This window comes from Eumetopias jubatus, unplaced genomic scaffold, assembly GCF_037043125.1.
Source record: "Eumetopias jubatus isolate StellerSeaLion01/CBP00866 unplaced genomic scaffold, mEumJub1_p1.0 scaffold_6, whole genome shotgun sequence".
In the NCBI taxonomy this organism is placed as follows: Eukaryota; Metazoa; Chordata; class Mammalia; order Carnivora; family Otariidae; genus Eumetopias; species Eumetopias jubatus.
In genome coordinates this window covers 115,613,830-115,625,899 of record NW_028274812.1, presented here as the reverse complement: position 1 = coordinate 115,625,899, position 12,070 = coordinate 115,613,830, and the positions used below count along the sequence as shown (strand labels likewise).

Here is a 12,070-nt window from a genome sequence, read left to right as displayed (position 1 = left end):
TCCTGGGATGGAGCCCTACATCGGGCTCCTTGCTCAGTGGGCAGCCTCCTTCTCTCTCCCTCTGCCCCTCCCTCCATTCCTCCCTCTGCTCATGCTCTCTCTCTCTCTCAAATAAATAAATGAAAAAATATTTAAAAAAATAAAATAGGGGGCGCCTGGGTGGCTCAGTCGTTAAGCGTCTGCCTTCGGCTCAGGTCATGCTCCCAGGGTCCTAGGATCGAACCCCACATCCGGGCTCCCTGCTCAGCGGGAAGCCTGCTTCTCCCTCTCCCACTCCCCCTGCTTATGTTCCCTCTCTCACTGTCTTTCTCTCTGTCAAAAAATAAATAAAGTCTTTAAAAAATAAAATAAAATATTTTTTTTAAGTGAGTTTCATCCATCTTAGGGTTGGACATTACATTTGAAAGCCCTAACTAGGAGATGTCACCTCAGATACATTATCTCCCAGGCACTGGAGAACCCTTTTCACAGACAGAGGTTAGCAAGGATTTTTCACTGCCAACAGGAAGGTGTGGAGAGACACACATATGGTTGAAGTGCCATACAAGCACTTAAGCACTTGCACAAACATGGCGTGAGAACCTGCAGAGACCTCACGCCTTGGGAGTGGGCCTGGGCTTCTGACACCTCAGGGCTCTGCTGTCAGCAGAAGCTGCCTGACCCTCCCCAGTGCTGGAATATCATCTCTCATCGGCCGGCCTCTGATGAGCCTTTAAGGCGAGAAGCAGGCCCTGGGACCTCGCTGAGCTGATAAGGACACGCACACAGGTCATTAGGGGCCACTTGCTAATATTAGATTAGAGTCTAACCTGACCATTAGACTACGTGAAACTGCCATTTTTTTTCAAATTTTCAAATGCAAATCCATACGGTTCAACTTAGCCAGCGAGTGTGCATGGCAGAAATCAGCCTGAGTCTTGCTTTCGTGGTCATGTGGGCTCGGGGTCAAGGTTGTGTGGAAGCAGAGCTGCCCAAAAGGCCTGACAGCTCTGGACGGCCATCCAGGCTTAGGAGGTTCAGAACAGATGTGAGTCCCAATCCTGCGCCAATTCACAGCATGGCCGTGGACAAGCCGCTTCAACTGTCCTGGCCTCAGTTTCTCATCAGTGACGTGGACCCATTGCAGCTCCTCACAGGTGGCTGAGGGTTAGGGATGAGCCAGCAGAGCACCCACAGGGGCTCACTCGGGACCAGTTCCCCTCTTACAGCCAATTTTAGGGTAGTCCAAGCGGGAGACGTTTGAACACCAGGCTAAAAAGCTGATGTTTACTGTCTCCCAGGCTTGGGAAACAGCTGAATTCCTGAGCTGTGATTTTGAGAGCCACTGGAACCAGGAAAAGGCCCTTTTCTGTTCAGGAGAAGGAGAAAAAAACGCTGGCTGCCGGGGGTGAGCATGGGGGTGAACTTCAAGGCCAGAGCCAGGGAGGATGACTGGGGTCTGGAAGGGGGCAAGAGCCAGGCAGGCCACCACTCAGAGATGCAGGGTGTTGTGGGCAGACTAAGAGGAGACACCCTGGGACAAAGCACCAGAGGGGCAGGGAGTGGGGGTCCCCCACTGAGCCAGCGTGCCACTCTGCAATGCTCTTTGGGCATAGCACAGTGATGAAGGTGTCCCTGGGTTTAGCATTTCCTGGAAGAGCCCCTCCTGAGGAAGGACCCTTCCCACACAAGGTTGATGTGTTTCGCTTCTCCTGGAAGCCCTCACTCCTTAAGGCCAATTGGGTCCCGGAGCTCTAGGCTGAGAAGGGCACTCAGGTTTGGTTTAGTCCACACGGTCTCCAAGTATGGCTGTTCCCACTGTGACAGAGCGCCAGGGCGCTCGAGCTGGGCAATGGCACATTGCCGTGAGTACTTCGAGGCATTTTCACAAGCGTAATTTTAGCTGGTCCTCCTAAGAAGGACTCACTCCGAGTCCCATTTTACAGATGAGTAAGCTGAGACTCAGAGAAGATAAAGACCTCACCCATGTCACACAGTTAATAAATCTCAGAGCTAAGATGGGAATGCAGGGTTCTAAACGTCAAGTTCAGGGCCTCATCTGACAAGGCAAAGGACAGTTATTCATGAAGCACTTAGAGAACAGATCGGGAAAAATGGGATGGATTATAACCAGCTTATGTAGCTCCTTGGTGGCTGAACAGCATATCTCAAAAACCAACTAGAGGAATGAGGTCAGTCTGGGAAAAGATCTCCAGTAGGGGACCACAACACTCTATCCCGTGCAACCCTTTATCATTCTTGTGGACAGCGACTGCAGCTAACCTAGGACCAGGAGGCAGACCCAAGATGCCAAAAGCACGATCGTAATTCAACATGATCTTCACAGCCAGACAACAGACTGAATCTACCAAATGACAAGTCTACTAAATAACAAAGATAAATGCAAAATCTCATATTGAGGGTCAAAAATCCGATCGCGAAGTTTGAGCTGGGAGAATCCTGTTTGGACATGTAAGTGGGTGGTGCAGGACACCCCCTCTGGGGAAAACATCGACGCGTGGACCCGGGGTCCAGAGGGTGTGACCCGACTGGTAAAGGGACAAGAGACAGTGATATAGAGAGGAAGTACTGATAGAAATAATCACTTTCTAAATCTGCCCAAAAGTGGGGGCACCTGGGTGGCTCAGTCGGTTAAGGGTCTGCCTTCGCTTCAGGTCATGATCCCAGGGTCCTGGCATCAAGCCCCACGGTGGGCTCCCTGCTCCACGGGGAGTCTGCTTCTCCCTCTGCCTCTGTGCCCCCCCGCCGCCCCCACATGTGCCCCCCTCTCTCTCAAATAAATAAAATCTTTAAAAATAAATAAATCAATCTGCCCAAAAGTGGACCAATAGGGCTGTGTGAGCTGTCCTCAGATATTGAGAGAAAGAACATGCAGAAGAGAAAATCAGCTTCCTCTGTGCATCTAAGGAGGGTTGAATTTGGGATGAATGGAATTTTATATATAACTATTTATATATATATATTTTATATATAACTATTATAGATCTTAAATATCATTGTTCCAGAAGTTGCTCTCACATTTAACTTCTGTCTGTTTCAATTTCCTCCTCTGTGAAATGGGGCCAATAAATACAATAATAGTAGTAATAATACCTTCTGAATGGGGTGGTTGTAAGCATTAAATTATTTACTATATGTAAATACTTGGAACCTGTGCCCAGCATATCACTGTTACAGAAGTGTCTGCTATTAGCATTCTTTTCTTTTTTAAAAGATTTTATTTATTTGAGAGAGAGAGAACATGAGCAGGGGAGGGGCTGAGGGTGAGGGAGAGGCAGACTTCCTGCTGAGTGCAGGCCGAACAGGGGTTTGACCCACGGCTCAACCCCAGGACCCTGAGATCATGACCTGAGCCAAAGTCTCGCGCTTCAAGTCGGATGCCTCTGCTGTTAGTATTCTCTATTGCTGTTATTGTCATTATTGGTCTCTTCCTGAAGCCAAAGGGAGTTCCTCTGGTTGTAAACAGTGTCTGGTCCCCCTTTGCATCCCCAGCATTCTACGGTGGCACACAGTAGGTATCCACACATTCTTGTTGACACTTAGAGGTGAACTGTCATTCCCAGTGGGTGTTAAATGTTCTAGGAATCGAGGTTGCTCAAAAATAGTGCTCTGGCAGGCCTGTGTGGGGCCAATCCCTGGCAGGCAGCGTGAGTCCAGCAGGGGACACCCTAAGATTCTGTAATACCCATCTCCTCGTTTCCAAGGCCCCACCGCCCCTGGCCAGGACAGCTGTCTGGCAAGGGAGGAGCAGGGATCACCCGCCCACATATTTTTCAAAGGGGGAACGGAGAGGCGCTCCCTATTACATCCCTCCTCCCAGTGAGAAGGTTCCTGAGACCCTTCCTACCTGGTCATCCTGCCTTCCCTGGGACACGCAGAAGGCCCTGGCAAACCTTGATGCAAATAGTGCTCGACTTCCTGGGCTAAAATTACATCTTGAGTCAATTTTCATAAAACGCATTGACAGATTTAGGTGCTGGAAGATGGAGCTTTCTCAGAAGGCATTTAAAATGACCCAAACAGTTAAAATCAGCTGAAACCTGACAGCCAGGGGCTGAGAGAACAGCTTTCATCCCTCTGTAGCCTTGTGCAAACCCCAGGGTCTGGACCTTGCCTGCGGAAACCGCTGTGCCTGCACTTGACTCCTCCTGGTCACAGGATGATTACCTCTCGGCCAAGGTTCTGCTAACAGACGTTTTGCAAGGAACTAACAAGTGGGAGCCCGTTCCTGTTTATGAGCAAAAGCAGTCTTCCATCCCAGGGGCAGTTCCAGAGATGGATCCGGATTTTTTGTTTTAAATTCTCCATTCCTGTACTGTCCTCTGTGGGTCATAGAGAGAATCAGGCAAAGAAATAGGGTCCCGGTATGTCTGAGTGTGTCTTCTCTTCTCCAGAAATAGCTTGAAACCTGAGCTCTGCCACCACCACCCCTGAAGGCTGCGCATGGTGGTGACTGTCCATGGGGCAGCCTCTCTGATCTCTAGGGACCCTCCTGCTCTGACCTCCTGACCCCACAGCCCCAGTTGCCCTCAGCCTGAGAGCCGTGAGCTCCCTTAGCTGCCTCTTCCTCTGTTTTGCCCCACCTCGCTCATCTGCTCGCTGTCCATCCTGGGCTGTCTCGCTTTGCCCCTCTGGATCCACTGCCTTGTCCACCCTGCCCTGTGCCCGGGAGGCAGACCTGAGTGGACGGCATCAACAGTCCCCCACGCTAGGGCTTCCGGTGGGGTTATACCAGGGGGAGGCACCGGCAGGAGAGCAGAGGGTGGAAAGAGAGTTATGTTGCCCGGGCTCCTCTTGGGAAGTCCCCTTGGGGTTCCAGGAACCTTGGCCTCCCCTGACCTCCTCAGGCCGGGAATAGCAATGTCTTTCTACTGTTGCCTGCCTGGTGATTCATCACCCCTCTTTGGTTTCCCTAAACCCCGAGCGTTCCTTTATAAATAGCCCCTTATTACTTCGCCCAGCTACCCAAGTGCAGACTGACCTGCCCATGTTGCCCCCCCCCCAACCCGCGCCTTCGCTTCTTCCACCAGCTGTGCTGCTGGGCCCTCGTGCCATGTCCCCCAGCTTCACTGAAACCCAGCTCCTCCAAGCGGATGCTCCCACTGCACTGGGGTCCTGCTGCCCTGCTTCCACCACCGGAGGCCGGTCCTGGCCCGACAAGGTAGAGCCAGACGATCCCTGAAGTTCCTCGTGACCCCCATTCTCCTCTGCTCCGTATCACGCACCCCTTGGCCAGATGCCTTGTGTTTGGTCCCATTTGATTTGTAAAAGTCCAGTGAGCTATCAAAGTGCTTGGGCTAAACATGGCGTGCTGGCTGGAACTTTCTCTCCTCTGAACTCCCCTCTTATTCTCACGGACACTTCTCTGCTCCCCATTTTCTCTGTTAGGATTATTCACACGGGTGACTCTCCCCTCCTAGACGGCAAACTCCGAGTCTAGCTCACGATTTTGGTGAAGCTCTGCTTTTTTGACTATCTCCCTCTTTCTCCACCGCACCTGGTATGTTGCCTGGGACACATAAATGCTTACTGTTGCAAATATTGACCGACTGGGGGAGTGACCGGGAGGCCCTGCACATTCTGGATGATGCTATGCAATGGGATTTACCAAGCAATGACTACACACCAGCCACCTTACATCCATCACCTTGTTTCGCCCTCACCACAGGCCTACCAGGGAGGTGTTATCCCCATATTACACATGTGGAAACTGAGGCACAGTGAGGGTAAGCAACTTGCTCCAGATTCCACCTCCAGAAAGGGCTAGAGCCAGCAGCGAGGCCTCCCGCCTTTCGTCTGCTCCGCCCTGAGGGTGCAGGTGGAAATGATGCCACGGGGACAATCAGGGACCCTGACCCAAATGGAGACAAGTCGCAATTACTGAATGTCATTAATGGCTAGTAGAGCAATGCCCTTCTGAAGAGGCCCTTCCAGACTTTCCTGAATGAATCACTACATTAGCACACTGCTGCTTTCTATGAAGCTTGGCCAAAAGGCCTCAAAAGTAATTAGTTCACTTAAGTAGGCTAAATGTTTCTCCAGCAATCTGGTTTCCACTTTAATTGGCTTAGAGTGTGGAGAGGGTGAAAAAAGTAAACTTTAGCCCGGCCCCTGTGGAAATATTTCCCATACATTTTATGAGTAAAATTCACCCCCTTCGGCCACTTGCTCCTGCCACGCCTGGGGGTAAGGGGTGGGGAGCAGCACAAGTGGTGCTCCAACAAGGAAGAGGAGGTTTGTTAATGAAGAGTCTGGGTTACTGAGGATTGACTGGCTATTCTCATTCTTGTCGTGTCATCTGGGAGGGACTCCCCAGGCTCCTGGCAGAGCTCGGAAGCCAAGCTAAAGAGTTGGGACTTGATTCAAAGCAGAGAAAAGTCACTGAAGGTTTCCAGGCCAGGGAATCACCTAACTGAATGCTCACGTTGCTCGGAAACCAAGGGAAGGCTGGTGTAGATAAGACATGGCGCTAGATGCTATACCCAGGCTTAGGTCTTTTTTGTTGGGCCTGGACTCCCTTTGTCTCCCCCCTCAGACTGGGGCTCCCTGAGACAGGGTTGTCTCTCCCCTCAGACTGGGGCTCCCCGAGGCACGGTTGTCTCCCCCCTCAGACTGGGGCTCCCTGAGGCAGGGTTGTCTCTCCCCTCAGACTGGGGCTCCCTGAGGCACGGTTGTCTCTCCCCTCAGACTGGGGCTCCCTGAGGCACGGTTGTCTCCCCCCTGAGACTGGGGCTCCCTGAGGCAGGGTTGTCTCTCCCCTCAGACTGGGGCTCCCTGAGGCCAGGGCTGTGTCTCCCCCTCAGACTGGGGCTCCCTGAGGCACGGTTGTCTCTCCCCTCAGACTGGGGCTCCCTGAGGCACGGTTGTCTCCCCCCTCAGACTGGGGCTCCCTGAGGCCAGGGCATATCTCTCCCTCAGACTGGCTTACAGAGGGCAGGAACTTTCCCCTCTACCATGTTTCTTCCTGCAATAGCAGGGACAAAAGTCCACGTTCTTCACGCCTTACTATCCTTCCCAGGGGCTTAGATGCTGCACTTCAAAACACATCAGGAGGGATGTCTTCAGAGTCAGACAAACAGACAGACAATGAGGGACAGGCAATGTTTCTGGGGTGGGGAAGGGGCCACCTACCTCCCGCCACTGCTTGTTCTCCATCCCTTGAGTATACATGACACATACTGTGGGAAGAGGAGAAAAACAGGGTTAAGACCCCGGGCCAAGTGGAAGGTGGGGGCCCCGGATGGGGAGGGTTCTGGAGGGGGAGGCACCTCAGGAGACTCTGGCCTGGGTAGCACTGCTGGGTCTGGAGTCAGCTAGAACTTAGGCATGTCTGGGACAGGCACCCTCGTGGAGGGGGTCCGGGGCTGTCCACATCTAGGCCAGAACATGATGGAGGGCTCATGGAGGACTGAGTTGCAGAGATGTGGCAGGAGAGAACATCTGAAACCCGAATCAGTCATCCTTTTAGAGCCCAAAGCAGCCTCATGAGGCCTATTACTATCATCAGTCCCACTCCACTGATGGGCAAACTGAGGCTCAGAGGAGGCCAGTGACCTGTCAAAGGTCAGAGAGTTGAATGGCATTGCTAAGGGCTAGATCCCTGGACTCGAAAATCAGTGCTCGTCCCCCCAGACCACAGCCAGTTGGGGCTGGCTCTGAAACGTACTGGTTTCCCTGGGACTGAGAACTCCTGGCCCCAGACACCCTGAAACCCCTGCGAACCCCCGCGGTTGGGTTGAGTCTTCACAAGTTCCTGCGGCGGAAGGGTCAGACCCGCAGTTCTCCTTCTCCAGACAGTTTCAGTAAAACAGTCAACAGCCTGGATGCACCCGCCACGGGGCCCGGCACAGCGTTAGCGCTCAGGGGAAGGGCTCCCGCGTGTCACTGCAATCCGTCTCAATGTCGTTGCTGTTGTTACTGTTGTCAGTGTCAGAGCAGGACTTACGTGGGTCGGACTTGGAAAACATGTCTTTGTCCAAAAGGTTCCTGAAAGAGGGGGAGAGAGGAGGAGTCAGCCCAGGTGGAAGAAAGGAGGGTCTCAGGCGAGTCAGGCCCGGGGTGAGACTCAGGCCTGGCAGCAGGCAAAACAGGAAGAGGAGCCTCGTGCGGCCACATCTCCTGGGTGCTCATTAAAGCCGGCACCGGGCAGGCCCTGGAGGCCCCTCAGCCCTGCTTCCTGAGGGGTGCGGCTGCCCATCTCCCCCGCCCCCACCGGTGCCATGCGCGCTGGGTACCCTGCATCCCGCAGGACCTCACTCTCGAGCCAAATCTCCATCTGCCCAATGGCCTAGCTTGTTCTAGAAATTCTCCTCTTTTACCACATCTCTACCTCTCAAAAAAAAAAAAAAAAAAGTAAAATCAAGCAAACAAGCCTTAGCCACCTCATGTCCCCTTCCCTGAGGGCTCTAGGTAGAGCCAGTTTATTGGATCTCTCACCTATGCTGATAGATGAACCAAGGACACCCCCACGGGATGCCGACTGATTTTGAACAGGGTCCTTCCGTGGTCAAGGCCAGAAGCTAACACGTGGCCCTGATAATCAGACTTGAAAGGACGGCAGCAGGAGAATGGACACGTTGGGGGACTGAGAGGTGTTGAACGGGGGCGAGTCGCTCTTGCCCTGCGTCCATGTGATCACGGCTCCCACCCTTGAACCCCAGTGATGGGTCAGGCCCGGAGCTAAGCGTTCTGCAAATACTAGCTCCCGATTCTCCCAGATCCCCACCCTCTGTTCCACTCTCTTCACTCAGGGGCCTCTTCCCCAAAGGCAGCTAGCCCTCCAGGACCCTAAGACACACACCCCCTCTGCTGGTCTCCACCGCTCCTGCACCAGACCTGCTCCGGCCTGCTGTCACTTTGGAAACCATCTGATAAACCTCCCAGCCCACTGCAGGGAGCAGCAGATGAAATGACACACAAGATGGCTCTGAAGGGTGCGGGGGTGGGGTGGGGGTGGGGGTGGGGAACAGGTAAGATACCATTTTTATATATGTTCATCCACACCAAAGTGGGCTGACCAATACCTGGCTTGACCACCGACTCCTGCAGTGTGCTAGGTTTGGGGGCAGAAGTGTCTGTCTTGATTTCAGTAAAGGACAAAATGCCTTCACACCCAAGAGGAGCCTCTACTATGGTGGAACCTGAGGCACGGCTAGGAGCTGGAAGTAATAAAGAAGGTTGGGGGGGTGCGGCGGAGAGGACTTTATTAAAGAGAGTGCCGGGGTTTATCTTTGAATTCTATAATGAAATTCTATAATTGCACAAAACCTTAGAACATCAAGCTGGACGAGACCTCCGAGGTCACCTTTTCCAATTCCTTTACAAATCAGGAATATGAGACTCGGGGCGCCTGGGTGGCTCAGTTGGTTAAGCGGCTGCCTTCAGCTCAGGTCATGATCCTGGGGTCCCGGGATTGAGCTCCCCGTCAGGCTCCCTGCTCAGCAGAAAGCCCGCTTCTCCCTCTGCCTTCCCCTCCCCCTGCTTGTGCTCTCTCTCTCTTTCTCTCTCTGACAAATAAATAAATTAAATTAAATTAAATACATTAAAAATAAAAGGAATATGAGACTCAGGAGAGGGCCTCTGACTTCTCCAAGGTCTGGGTCTGGAACTCAGGTTTTGTCACGTTTAGGCTAGTGAGACCCTGGATTTCAGCCTCTGTGTGTGTATGTGTGTGGCGTGGGGGAGGGGGGGTGGAGAGGAACAGAGGAGGAGAGACAGAGAGACAGAGGGAAGGAGAGATGGGGTCTTATCTTCAAAGAGAAGCAGGCAGGGCATTCCTTGGCTCTGCCCACCCTCCCAGCTGGGCGAGAGGCACACACGTGGCCTGAGAAATAGAACCAGCCATGTAGCTTCAGTGGCTCCCTGCCCAGTGACCTCAGGACTCTTACTGAGTCCTGGGGCTTGGGTCAGCCTGCCATAGCACCTGAGGATGACAAAAACCCCGGCCCCTCCTCCCTGCTGAGATTATCCTCATCAGCCTTCCAGACCCATTCCTATCTGTCTTCCTCGATTCTGCCTTCCCTGAACAGGCCCTGATCAACAACCATTTCTTCTCCCCTCCCCTGAGCTCTCTTTGGCCTGTGGTGTGCAACCCTCTGACTTGTAGGACCCCATGTCCCTACTCAGCACACGCCGGGCTGCAAAGTGAGGGGGGCATCGATCTCTCACACCGACCAGCTGCTCCTTCATGCTAGGGACCCCACCTCTGCGGCAGGCCCGACCAGCACATGACTCAGAGCCAGGGGGCTGGCAGATTGGATGGATGAAGGAAGACCAAAAGGAATGGCCAGATGGCTGAGTGAGGCTGTCTCTCCACCTGCATGGTGTCTGATCACGGTCAGAGTTGGCCGCTATACAGCCTGATGGCTAAGTGCGTGGCCAAATGACTTGGCTTCCTTGTGCCTCAGTTTCCCCATCTGTAAAGTAGGGCTAACACAGTTCCTCCGTCAGGACTGCCCTGGAGCCCTTGGGCATAGTGAGTCTGGTCAGAGGGTCAGTCATCACTGACCCGGTGCTGAGCAGAGCAGTCACCCTCCTGGGGGGTGCTCAGGTTCACTTGGTGAGAAAGGACACACAGGATGGGCAACAAACACAAAACCTTCCCCTCGCCTGTCTAAGGAAGCCCACCCCCAACACATACACCCCCAGCACCCCATTGTGAGTCTGTGTTGAATCTCCCCACTGGCTGACAGCAGCCCTGCTTACCCCAGCCTCAGGCTCCTTCTTGGCCTCCTGTCCTTTCCCCCACTCAGCTTTGAGGCCCTTCTGCCCCTTTGCCTAAGTCCCTGCATCCTACACCCTCTCTGGTCCCTTATTTCACACTTGCCCCTCTCTATGCCTCACCCCAAGTGCCTGTCCTAACTGAAGCCCCAGGGCCCGCTGAGCTACTCTCCTAGCCTTGAGACGATGCCTTCCCCCTCCATGAGCAATGGGCCTCTCACTTCCTGAGACTCGCCCCTGTCCTGCCTTGTAAAAAGGCAGATTCTTGGACCCCCACGCCCAGGGCCCAGTTTTGCAGGTCTGGACGAGGCCCTGGAAGTCATGTTTCAACTAACTTCTCCTCCGTACACACCCACCCACACACCCACCCACACCCACACATCATGTTTCTGATGGCAGCCATCTTGAGGGCCTCAGTTTCCCCCACTGCAACAATGTACACCCGCGCAGCACTTGAAAGCTCTTCTGTGACCCTCACCCTGATGCGCTGAGGACTCCAGGGCTGAGAGACAGTGAGTGACCTGCCCACAGGCACACAGCCAGTAAGAAGTCAAGGGGGAGGAAACCAGGTCTTCTGCCCCGAAGCAGGGCCCCAACCACAGGGCACAGACACACCAGACACATAAGTGCTTTTTCTCCAATTTCTGTCTTTGGAGAGCTCAAAGACAAATTTTTTTCCAACAGGCAAATGTATTTTTTCCCCAAAAGAGCATAAAACCCTTCAGCTGTCCGCACAGCAGCCTGGAGCTTAGCTTCTTTTGTTCCTTAAATCAAGGCCAGGGAACAGAGCTCAGGGCCCCTTTCCTCCCTGCTTTCCTCCAAGGAATCATTTTCAGTTCAGTGGCCTTGAGAAAACAACCATGCACTGGGTGGTGAGGTCAGAAGTCTCCAGGGCCCCAGCAAAGGGAGAAAGCACTGCAAAGGTTACAATAAAACCTCTTTGCTGGTGCTGAAGGAGGGAGCCTGAGGGTCCCACCCTCCCATCTGGGAGGCTTAAAAGAGTAGGAGTAGAGGCTGGGACTCTCCAGTCAGAGACAGGAGATGCGGCCCTGCCCTCAGGGAGCCCCGCTGTGAGGGGAGACACAGCCCTGCCCTCAGGGAAGCCCCAGTCTGAGGGGGGAGACACAGCCCTGCCTCAGGGAGCCCCGGTGTGAGGGGAGACACAGCCCTGCCCTCAGGGAGCCCCGGTGTGAGGGGAGACACAGCCCTGCCCTCAGGGAAGCCCCAGTCTGAGGGGGAGACATAGTCCTGCCTCAGGGAGCCCCAGTCTGAGGGGAGACACAGCCCTGCCCTCAGGGAGCCCCAGTCTGAGGGGGAGACAGCCCTGCCCTCAGGGAGCCCCGGTGTGAGG

At 53.8% G+C, this 12,070-nt stretch overlaps 1 protein-coding gene across 2 annotated transcripts in view; it reads right to left on the bottom strand.

Moving 5' to 3' along the window:
* The window catches only part of CPNE5 (copine 5), an 87,407-nt gene that overhangs the window by 64,463 nt on the left and 10,874 nt on the right, over window positions 1–12,070 (bottom strand). For both annotated transcript variants that reach the window (XM_088024367.1, XM_028120667.1), the window contains exons 2-3: window positions 7,946–7,986; window positions 7,132–7,178 (exon numbers count right to left, since the gene is read on the bottom strand). In XM_088024367.1, coding sequence (XP_087880493.1) covers window positions 7,132–7,178; window positions 7,946–7,986 — 88 coding nt within the window. The remainder of the gene's footprint in view (window positions 1–7,131; window positions 7,179–7,945; window positions 7,987–12,070) is intronic.